The sequence below is a fragment of the Haliotis rufescens genome, unplaced genomic scaffold, assembly GCF_023055435.1.
Source record: "Haliotis rufescens isolate VD_foot unplaced genomic scaffold, xgHalRufe1.0.p SCAF_18, whole genome shotgun sequence".
NCBI lineage: Eukaryota > Metazoa > Mollusca > Gastropoda > Lepetellida > Haliotidae > Haliotis > Haliotis rufescens.
The window spans coordinates 7,629,131-7,640,821 of NW_025963868.1; the positions used below are offsets into that span (position 1 = coordinate 7,629,131).

At 45.1% G+C, this 11,691-nt stretch overlaps 1 protein-coding gene across 1 annotated transcript; it reads right to left on the minus strand.

Moving 5' to 3' along the window:
- Window positions 1-5,672: 5,672 nt before the first annotated feature.
- Window positions 5,673-11,484, minus strand: LOC124149703. Its single transcript, XM_046521443.2, has 4 exons — window positions 11,356-11,484; window positions 8,856-9,089; window positions 8,029-8,359; window positions 5,673-7,119 (listed from the first exon to the last, which is right to left on the minus strand). The coding sequence occupies exons 2-4, from the start codon at window positions 9,087-9,089 to the stop codon at window positions 6,176-6,178; spliced, it is 1,509 nt and encodes a 502-aa protein (XP_046377399.2). The 5' UTR covers window positions 11,356-11,484; the 3' UTR covers window positions 5,673-6,175.
- Between the last annotated feature and the right edge of the window lie 207 nt (window positions 11,485-11,691).

The window sequence follows — 11,691 nt, forward strand, 5'->3', positions numbered from 1 at the left end:
TCAGTCTATCCTCCCTGGTCAGGATTCTTTCAGTGCTTCAGTCTACCCTCCCTGGTCAGGATTCTTTCAGTGCTTCAGTCTATCCTCCCTGGTCAGGATTCTTTCAGTGCTTCAGTCTATCCTCCCTGGTCAGGATTCTTTCAGTGCTTCAGTCTATCCTCCCTGGTCAGGATTCTTTCAGTGCTTCAGTCTATCCTCCCTGGTCAGGATTCTTTCAGTGCTTCAGTCTACCCTCCCTGGTCAGGATTCTTTCAGTGCTAAAGTCTACCCTCCCTTGTCAGGATTCTTTCAGTGCTTTATTCTACCCTCCCTTGTCAGGAATTTTTCAGTGCTTCAGTCTAGCCTCCCTGGTCAGCATTCTTTCAGTGCTTTAGTCTACCCTCCCTTGTCAGGATTCTTTCAGGGCTTTATTCTACCCTCCCTTGTCAGGATTCTTTCAGGGCTTTATTCTACCCTCCCTTGTCAGGATTCTTTCAGTGCTTCAGCCTACCCTCCCTGGTCAGCATTCTTTCAGTGCCTTATTCTACCCTCCCTTGTCAGGATTCTTTCAGGGCTTTATTCTACCCTCCCTTGTCAGGATTCTTTAAGTGCTTTATTCTACCCTCCCTTGTAAGGATTCTTTCAGTGCTTCAGTCTACCCTCCCTGGTCAGCATTCTTTCAGTGCTTTATTCTACCCTCCCTGGTCAGGATTCTTTCAGGGCTTTATTCTACCCTCCCTTGTCAGGATTCTTTCAGGGCTTTATTCTACCCTCCCTTGTCAGGATTCTTTCAGGGCTTTATTCTACCCTCCCTTGTCAGGAATTCTTCAGTGCCTTATTCTACCCTCCCTTGTCAGGATTCTTTAAGTGCTTTATTCTACCCTCCCTTGTCAGGATTCTTTCAGTGCTTCAGTCTACCCTCCCTGGTCAGCATTCTTTCAGTGCTTTATTCTACCCTCCCTGGTCAGGATTCTTTCAGGGCTTTATTCTACCCTCCCTTGTCAGGATTCTTTCAGGGCTTTATTCTACCCTCCTTTGTCAGCATTCTTTCAGTGCTTTATTCTACCCTCCCTTGTCAGGATTCTTTCAGGGCTTTATTCTACCCTCCCTTGTCAGGATTCTTTCAGGGCTTTATTCTACCCTCCCTTGTCAGGAATTCTTCAGTGCCTTATTCTACCCCCCCTTGTCAGGATTCTTCAATGCTTCAGTCTACCCTCCCTGGTCAGGATTCTTTCAGTGCTTTATTCTACCCTCCCTTGTCAGGATTCTTTCAGTGCTTCACTCTACCCTCTCTGGTCAGGATTCTTTCAGTGCTTCAGTCTATCCTCCGTTGTCAGGATTCTGTCAGTGCTTTATTCTACCCTCCCTTGTCAGGGTTCTATCAAGCATGGCCGACCTCTTCAGTGTGTTTTCGATCTAAAATATGTTCCAGCTTGTATGTGAGTACCTGTTTTTCTTCATCACTACAATTTGCTGGGGATAGATATTGCTTTCCCTGACTGAATTGGTAAGCTTTATTTTGTCTGGCTTGTCTACAATTTTCTCTGTCAGCGTTACCAACTGGCATAGTTCGAGGGTAGTACTGAACGTGTTTGAACAATATGCCTTGTCCACACCCATACTTGTTCATTTGTAACATGTGCTCCAGTAAAAAAACATGTGAACATCTTAGGAAAGAAAAAAAACCCATTGATGTTTTAGATAAATCCTTTTCGCTACGTGACTGATCTATACATAGGTTTATCGCAGTAACATGTCCCAAGAACCCAACGCTTGTCATTGTATCTTGATGACGTCAATCCTAGCTCACACATTCATTTCAAGGTATAAATGATTTATGGCTGACGTCATCAAATATCGATATAGGCTTTTACATCGTCGGCATTATATCTTCAAAAAACATAGCTTAAGTATACACAAAGCAGAGAAGGCAGTACAGTGGCTATTATTTTCCCTTCCGTGTGACAAGTCTACCAGAGCCATTTCTGTCTTGGTTGGGCAGCCAAGTTATATATCAACTACAACCTAACGTGGATACCGGTACTTTCAAAATATCTTCTCGCGGTGACATGCATACTGTCTGCTCTGCAATCAAAGGGGCAGTTGGGCAGCCTCGTGGTTAAAGCGTTCGTTATCCACGCAGTCACTCCAGATTCGATTCCCTTCATTGATATAAAACGTGAAGCTCATTTGTGATGTCCCCTGCTGTGGTATATCTGGAGTTTTGCTAAAATCATGTTGTTCACCGCTGTCTGTTACTCGATAAACATCAAGACAGCATGGTCAGGACTAGTGTTGAATTTAGTGCCAAACAAATTGTTGACAGAATCGCTATCATCCAAAGACCAATAGTGGACGCTTTCATACATACATGTAAGGTCCATGATAGCATTGTGTTCGCAAAACTTGATCGACTACAAGTGTATCAACAATTAATGCCCTACCGTGCATCCTGAGTGAGTGAGTTGTGTTTAACGCCCATTTTAACAGTATTCCAGTTATATCGCGGAGTGTCATCTTATTGTTGGAGGAAAGCCTGAAGTGATGCATGTCTCAGACGTTTACCACTTCGGTGAAACCCACGATCACGTGTACGGTGCACGTGCTGACAAACCTAGAAACATAATCGGGGTGAACTGGGATTCGAACCCACAATGATAGGTTTCTGGGACGGAACTTTGTACAGCGAATCGCGGCACCTTAGACGAATGCATCGATAACCTACATATCGATTAATAAAAAATGGCTGCCTATCGATCAACCATAGGCACTGTAAAACGTATTAATATTTCCTCTATTACATGTTCGGTCGCCAAAGCAATTAGTTGGTTGGTTGGTTTTTTAACGCCGCACGCACCAAAAATTCCAGCCATATGACCGCACTGTAAACATTCGAGTCTGGATCAGACAATCCATTGATTGATATCATGAGCACCGATCGCCAGCAATTGTGATCGATGACATGCATCAACCAAGTCAGCGAGCCTGACCACCCAATCCCGTCAGTCGCCTCTTACGACAAGCATAGTCGCCTTTTACGGCAAGGATGGGTTGCTGAAGTCCTATTCTACCTCGGATCATCACGGGTCTCTCTAATACAAGCCAGGTCTCCAATACACGTTGCGTCAATGGATGTCGCCACATCAATGGACGGCCTAGCGTCTATTTGGGGAAATCCGGTAGTTTGACAAGGCTTTGGTTGGTTGGTTTGTTGTTTAACGCCGCACTCAGCAATATTCTAGCTATATGACGGCGGTCTGTAAATAATCGAGTCTGGACCAGACAATCCAGTTATTGATATCATGAGCATCGATCAACGCAATTGGGATCGATGACATGCATCAACCAAGTCAGCGAGCCTGACCACCCAATCCCGTTAGTCGCCTCTTACGACAAGCATAGTCGCCTTTTACGGCAAGGATGGGTTGCTGAAGACCTATTCTACCTCGGATCATCACGGGTCTCTCTAATACAAGCCAGGTCTCCAATAGACGTTGCGTCAATGGATGTCGCCACATCAATGGACGGCCTAGCGTCTATTTGGGGAAATCCGGTAGTTTGACAAGGCTTTGGTTGGTTGGTTTGTTGTTTAACGCCGCACTCAGCAATATTCTAGCTATATGACGGCGGTCTGTAAATAATCGAGTCTGGACCAGACAATCCAGTTATTGATATCATGAGCATCGATCCACGCAATTGGGATCGATGACATGCATCAACCAAGTCAGCAAGTCTGACCACCCGACCCCGTTAGTCGCCTCTTACGACAAGCATAGTCGCCTTTTACGGCAAGGATGGGTTGCTGAAGACCTATTCTACCTCGGATCATCACGGGTCTCTCTAACACAAGCCAGGTCTCCAATACACGTTGCGTCAATGGATGTCGCCACATCAATGGACGGCCTAGCGTCTATTTGGGGAAATCCGGTAGTTTGACAAGGCTTTGGTTGGTTTGTTTGTTGTTTAACGCCGCACTCAGCAATATTCTAGCTATATGACGGCGGTCTGTAAATAATCGAGTCTGGACCAGACAATCCAGTTATTGATATCATGAGCATCGATCCACGCAATTGGGATCGATGACATGCATCAACCAAGTCAGCAAGTCTGACCACCCGACCCCGTTAGTCGCCTCTTACGACAAGCATAGTCGCCTTTTACGGCAAGGATGGGTTGCTGAAGACCTATTCTACCTCGGATCATCACGGGTCTCTCTAACACAAGCCAGGTCTCCAATACACGTTGCGTCAATGGATGTCGCCACATCAATGGACGGCCTAGCGTCTATTTGGGGAAATCCGGTAGTTTGACAAGGCTTTGGTTGGTTTGTTTGTTGTTTAACGCCGCACTCAGCAATATTCTAGCTATATGACGGCGGTCTGTAAATAATCGAGTCTGGACCAGACAATCCAGTTATTGATATCATGAGCATCGATCCACGCAATTGGGATCGATGACATGCATCAACCAAGTCAGCAAGTCTGACCACCCGACCCCGTTAGTCGCCTCTTACGACAAGCATAGTCGCCTTTTACGGCAAGGATGGGTTGCTGAAGACCTATTCTACCTCGGATCATCACGGGTCTCTCTAACACAAGCCAGGTCTCCAATACACGTTGCGTCAATGGATGTCGCCACATCAATGGACGGCCTAGCGTCTATTTGGGGAAATCCGGTAGTTTGACAAGGCTTTGGTTGGTTTGTTTGTTGTTTAACGCCGCACTCAGCAATATTCTAGCTATATGACGGCGGTCTGTAAATAATCGAGTCTGGACCAGACAATCCAGTTATTGATATCATGAGCATCGATCCACGCAATTGGGATCGATGACATGCATCAACCAAGTCAGCAAGTCTGACCACCCGACCCCGGTAGTCGCCTGTTACGACAAGCATAGTCACCTTTTACGGCAAGCAATTGCAAGGGTTGCTGAAGACCTATTCTACCCCGGAATCTTCACGGGTCAGTTTGACAAGGAATGGTATTGCCTATGATATGATGTTCTAGGCCGTAACCCTTCCGGCTTCGATGATAAGATTACAACACTTTACGAAGACATATCTTCTGCATACAAATGTTTTTGAAACTGTAATGGACGTGTTCGATGGCAAACAGACTCGGAACAGGCAATTTCCTCATTGCAACAACCGACAATGAAAGTAAAATAAAACATGTTAAAAAAGTGGTTGTAAAACTTTATTCATGAAACATGTTGTTTATAAAGCTATTTGTGGTTGATATTCATTGCCATATCCGTCTACCACCACCGTAAGGATTTGGTAGGAGTGGATTTGAAAGTCCATCAGAAAACGCTCCTCCATTCGAAAGGCCGCGCAAACAATATCCCGACATCACCGAAGTCAAGGCACAAATCACTGGATTCTCTGGTCCAGACTCGATTATTAACAGACCGCCGCCATATAGCTGGGATAGTGCTGAGTGCAGCGTTAAACAACAAACAACCAAACAAACACAGCACAGGAACTTGATCATAACAACTTCTCAAACTTGATGAATTCCAAATCAGAACGCCTATAATTAAGCGTTTTGTTTGTTTGTTGTTTAACGCCGCAGTCAGCAGTATTCCAGCTACATGGCAGCGGTCTGTAAATGATCGAGTCTTGACTAGTCAATCAAGTGATTGACATGATGAGCATCGATCTACGCAATTGGGATACGATGACATGCATCAACCAAGTCAGTGAGCCTGACCACCCGATCCCGGTAGTCGCCTCTTATGACAAGCATAGTCGCCTTTTACGACAAGCATTGGTTGCTGAAGACCAATATATTCCACCCCGGGTCTTCACGGGTCGTTTAATTAAGCAAATCCTACAGGAACCACTGACCCCGTGCCACAACTGTCCCATTTATTTTCTTTCACACGCTGGTGTTGAAGCCGTGAAGTCCGCATTCCCCGGGTCAAAATAGCGGGCTCGTCTAAGGTTATGAAACATATAGGTTCTTCCTGACCGTCATCATCTGGATGGTGGGGTATCGGGTATACAAGGTTTTAAGTGTAACGGGGCGGTCGGGTAGCCTAGTGGTTAAAGCGTTCGCTCGTCACGCCGAAGACCCGGGTTCGATTCCCGACATCGGTACAATGTGTGAAGCCCATTTCTGGTGTCCCCTGCCGTGATATTGCTGTATAATTGCTAAAAGCGGCGTGAAACCATTGAGTGTTACATTCGAGTGTTACATTCGAGTATTGAAAGCCGCAACATAAGGAATTTCCCAATACTTAATGACCCCATCTCCCTGTGCGATGTACAGCACATTGTTGTTCACGCACAACCCACACGGCCTGGTTACTGTGTCCCCACTGTTCAACACAACACTCACAGAAATATCGCAGGAATCCAACCTCAGGACTCTGTTTCCACCTTCGTCTGCTACGAATGTACTACTTCCATGATGAGCAACACCTCTCAGTGTCGAGTTCCCCTTGTCACACAGACGTACACTGGACTGTTCCTGTCCCTGTGGAGACAGACAAACTAATGTGTTGCTCCGCCAGTCGGAGACTGTTATTGTAGATGATGCAGCTATCGCACTCGGGTGCTGAGTTGACCTAAGCCTGAACGTGTCGAACACTTGTCCTTGAACGCTGATGATCTCAACAGACTGGTTATCCTGGCAACATGCAGCGATCCTCCCGTTGTCGAGCACAGCGACCCCACAATACAGCCTGGGAGTCTGGAGAGTCCTCACCTCCACCATCGTGCTGACATCGATGATACTGAGAGTCTTCATGTCCAGGAAGCTTACAATGACTTTCTGTTGATCCAAAGCAGCGAGTGATATCGGTGTCCCTTTGAGGTTCAGAGTCCGCACAGCGCTGTCCGCAAGGGACACACTCTTTATGTTCTTGTTCACCATGTCCAGGACCAGAGCAACCTGGACGTCCTGCACGATCATCACAAGGATGTCAGTCAGCTCGGGGGTTGCAGCGTCATGGGCAGTTCTAGTGTTTATTGACGTCAACGTTGCCGGAGACGTGGTTGGTTTCGGCAGAGGACGGCAGGGAACGGGTTCGTGGGTGTTGCCTTGGTGTGGACAGTCTTGTGGGGACAGAGAGTAAGGTTGGCTGCCCATACTATCTGCTCGGTTGTATGCAGTCTTCACGTCTGTGTCTAGCTCTGAAATGCATAATGTATGTCAATTCAACATACAACTATTTTTTCGGATTCCTCTTCTTTAAGGAAATACATCTTAAGGAACATTTTACCATTGAGACAAAGTTAATTAACCTGTATGAAATTACGACAATGGTTTACCTTACGTACATGCATTACGATGAATCTGTCACGACATTTTGGCTAAATGTGAATGATGTGTGGTTACAATAGCAAGGCACGAGGAACAGTTATTGTGAATGAGAGTCGGTAAAGCCTTTCTCCTAGAAACACCTAACGGGATCGGGTAGTCAGACTCGCTGGCTTGGTTGATGCATGTCATCGATCCCAATTGCGTGGATCGGTGCTCATGATATTAATCACTGGATTGTCTGGTCCAGACTGATTACAGACCGCCGTCATATAGCTGGAATATTGCTGAGTGCGGCGTTAAACAACAAACCAACCAACCTAGAAACACACCAGCATGATTGAACACGAGGGGCGTAATACATCGGCGTTGCTGGGGTACGAACATATTTGAAATCCGGATCTTTGCGTTGTGAAATAACAGTTTCTCCACCACTCCAAGTATCGAGCAACAGACGTATCAATAGTATTTGAGTTAATTTTGAGCAATACCACGCCAAGCCACGCCCAGAATGTTACAGTGAAGCTATGTGGAAACTGAACCAGTGTATTACAAGCCAAATCGACCGCTTCAAACACTGGGCTATGCCTCCACCCTCTGTTATGAAAGGAGACACATGTGAGAGTGCTATATATCACTTACTGGGGAACGCGTTGGCTAGGGTAATTAGTGTTCCAATGGATGAACGCAACTCGGATTTTTTGCGGCTCGAGCCAACGCTTTAACAAGACTACATCACTACCGTGCATACGGTAGAGGTATATGAATGTGATGTCACTTACTGGGAAATGTGTTGGCTCGGGTGACGGGTGGGTTGGGTCCGTGGGAATGGGTCTCCTGGATGGGGGTGCTGACTGTCCTGCAAGCAGGCTGTCTTGCCGGGGTCATGGCGGCGGGTCCGGGTCCAGGATCACCTGTAGGGTACAGCGTATATGGCAGACCATCGGTATTGGCTGGCTGGACAAAGCTTGGCTGCTCTTGGCCTATATCTGGATCACCTTGAACCGTGTTGGGCACTGATGCCTGTCTGGTCAATCGTTTTCTGTCTGTCTGGTTCCGGTGACCTTGGCCTACTGGTCTAGTAGGTCCTGCTTGTTGATCTGCACTGGATCTCTGGACAAAAGATATCTGATGTCATAAATTTATTTTAGGGAGAAATCGAAAAAGATACAGTGAAACCCATTCATTACAAACCACGCTAATCCTGACACCCTTATTTAAGACAGTTTCTGAATATATATATACAACAATATTTGAACTACGAACAAATTAGGGGGCACGGGTGGCCCAGTAGACTGAGGCGCCGCGATTCGATGTGCAGAGTTGCGTCCCTTGGACACGCCAGAAACCTATGATTGTGGGTTCGAATCCCTGTTCACCCCGATTATGTTTCTAGGTTTGTCAGCACCATGCTCGTGCTCGTGGGTTTCACCGAAGTGGTAAACGTCTAAGACCTGCATCACTTCGGGCTTTCCTCCCACATTAAGCTGACACGCCGTGATATAACTGGAATACTGTTAAAAGCGGCGTTAAACCCAACTCACTCACTCACTCACTACGAACACATTAAACATTTAAACACGTTAAAACACAAATCGTCAGCACACACCTGGTGTCCTGTTCCTTGTTGGTGTGGAGTGGACTGTTCTTGTTCCTCTGCTGCGGACGATGCTGCTCCAGATTCCGCGCCGACGACAATGTCGTAGCTGACGTGGACACGGGTACCAGGGGGGAGGCTCTGAGGCAGTTGAGGGATGTTGTTCTGCACCACGGTGATATTGTTGTGGTCACCGACAGCAACAGTGTGCCCTCTCACCGTAGGTGTCTCGGATGCCTCCGCCATCTTATAATTAGGGAACCTATATTATATATAAATATACAATAATTATTGTACCCAAGGGTATTTTGACATCACACATTGGGTTCAAATTGAAACGTTTCATAAGTACTGCAGAGTCTGGAATAATTCTGTAAATGTTTCTAATACATTGTAATATTTAAGAAAGATTTCCCTGGTGACTTGCTTGATTGCGCATGTTACGCGGGGATGTGGATCGTTGCTCACAAAATACATCACGGGATCGTCTGGGCAAAACTCGATTATTCACAGAGCGCAGTGATATATTTCTAAGCGAGGCGTGAGCGCCGTGATATATTTCTAAGCGAGGCGTTAGACAACAACAAAATAAACACTGTAATCTGCCCTGATGACAAGTATGGGGCAATTGGGACCAATCGGGATATTTCTGCAGATAAAAAAGCGCCTTAACGTGACAGCATATGTGTAATCTATTGTAAAAATGAAGAGCTTAGAGCTAAAAGGGGCCAAAATGCACTTTGGCCCTTTTTGCATATTAATGCATAAATAACATCAACGAGATATTGTCTATCTGTAGAAAGAATATTGTATGTTTTCACTGGTGCGTTTTTGAAATATAGCTACTTAAAATTCTATAGCTCTCATTTCCGTGTGTGGTTGAGACTGGTTGTCTGAGAGAGATTTTGAAAGTTTGGACACCTTATTATTATGTTTCAATTATTTCAACAAATTGGGAATAATTTATATCATTTAAAAATACTTCAGTAGTATGTGTTTGTACTTTCAGTAGTAGTTTATCAATCCCACATGTTAAATCCCCTGCAAATGCCTGAGGGTCAAAAATGGCCAAAATACAGACACTGGCCCTTTCCACCCTTACACAAATTAAAAATCGTAAGTTTATATTCGATTTTGAATGCTTCTTATAACCACATTTATATCTCTGTTGTCAGAATGCGTTAATATCTAGGAATTTATCAGTAAAAAAAATTTCATTAGCATGCATATGGTTAAGGTTTTCATCCCTTTTCTCAAAACAGACTCCACATGACATTGGCTCCTATCGCTCTAACTATTGTAAGTAACAAAATGGCGAGTCTTGCATTAATCTGATACACCAGGACAACTTTATGAATAAACAATATCTAACTACACATATATCAACCAGCGCATATATCAACAGATTGGGAGCTACATCACAAATACACATGTGCGTACAGTACAAGTAACTAGCTACCAGAGTTCAAGGCTGACTGGAATAAATAACCACCAACCAGTGTAAACACAAAGTGAAACCTCCAGGTAAAGCCCAACCCTTTATCTATTAACGTGTGACCTAGTTAAAGGCTCTTGAGTGTTGCCCGCAGTCGAGCGTCACACGTCAGCGTAGGTCAGGTGTGCTCTGTTGTCAACAGAGCTGTAAAACTGTCACGTCAGTCCACTCGTAGCTTTGTTAGAAGATACTCGACATCTCTGTACTGGATGGCGTTTTGCACGTACAGTAAACTACGGTTAAAACGAACTCAAAGGACCACAATTTTCAGTTCGTTATAACCGTAGTTCGTTATAAGCATATACATGTATACAGCATATATACAGCAAACGGCCGGGACAAAAAAAAACAGTTCGTTATATCCGCCAGTTCGTTATAGGCGTGTTCGTTATAAACGTAGTTTACTGTTTTTACGTGAGATCCTTCAAGATGATGCCATCCTGCTTCAAACAAGAAGAGGGGCGGTCGGGTAACCTAGTGGTTAAAGCGTTCGCTCGTCACGCCGAAGACCCGGGTTTGATTACCGACATGGGTACAATGTGTGAAGCCCATTTCTGGTGTCCCCCGCCGTGATATTGCTGGAATATTGCTAAAAGCGGCGTAAAACAAAACGCACTCACTCACTCACTCAAACAAGAAGATGTTAAGTACCTTTGATTACCACTTTAATGGATCCAAGTCAGGTTAAGCCAGTTTAATGGATTTAATCCACATTTAGTCAAGTTAAACACGCCATAGGTACTAGAGATTGCTGGGGTAGGTTCAGTCGATTTATACGGTAAAGGTGGAGTACTGTTTGTCGTTGTATTACGTGATTGAACGGTCCGACGGTTTGAGGTGTATCGATAATTCAGCCCTCGTGTGGCCATTGTTGTTTGCTATCGGACCATATAGAATTATCTTATCATGACGCAAATACAACTGTGCTCCTCAGGTTCACATGAGCCCGGGCTAGCGAGGTTTGTGTTGTACTGTACATGACGTAGAAACTGTGTTAGTTACATAAGATACACGTACCTCAGTGCCTGGAGCCTCACTGGACAAACTAACCAAGGAAATGTTGACTTTGAAGATACAACAATCGTACAGGTGGAAAACCCAGTTGGGGATTCCCCCTAATCCTGCCAACCAATCGGTTGTGTTGCTTTTGTGGCTCAAACTTAAACTGGTTTTACAAACCAGTTTTCAAATTTAAACTGGTTTTACAAACCAGTTTCATATAATTGCAATGTTAAATCCCGAGTCGAGACGTAAAGGCATGTAACTGGTTTGTACGACTGATTCAGCGTTTTGTGCTTGCAGAAACCTGTTTTCAACACCCTGTCTGTGTCTGTGTGTCAACGGAGCTGCTGA

What these genes read in the sequence shown, in the direction of transcription:
- LOC124149703 (XM_046521443.2), bottom strand. Translation starts at nt 9,089, where the DNA reads ATGGCGGAGGCATCCGAGACACCTACGGTGAGAGGGCACACTGTTGCT. An exon ending in AACAAGGAACAGGACACCAG is followed by an intron (nt 8,360 to 8,855) that starts GTGTGTGCTGAC and finishes TCTTTTGTCCAG; the next exon opens with AGATCCAGTGCAGATCAACA. An exon ending in CCGAGCCAACACATTTCCCA is followed by an intron (nt 7,120 to 8,028) that starts GTAAGTGACATC and finishes TATGCATTTCAG; the next exon opens with AGCTAGACACAGACGTGAAG.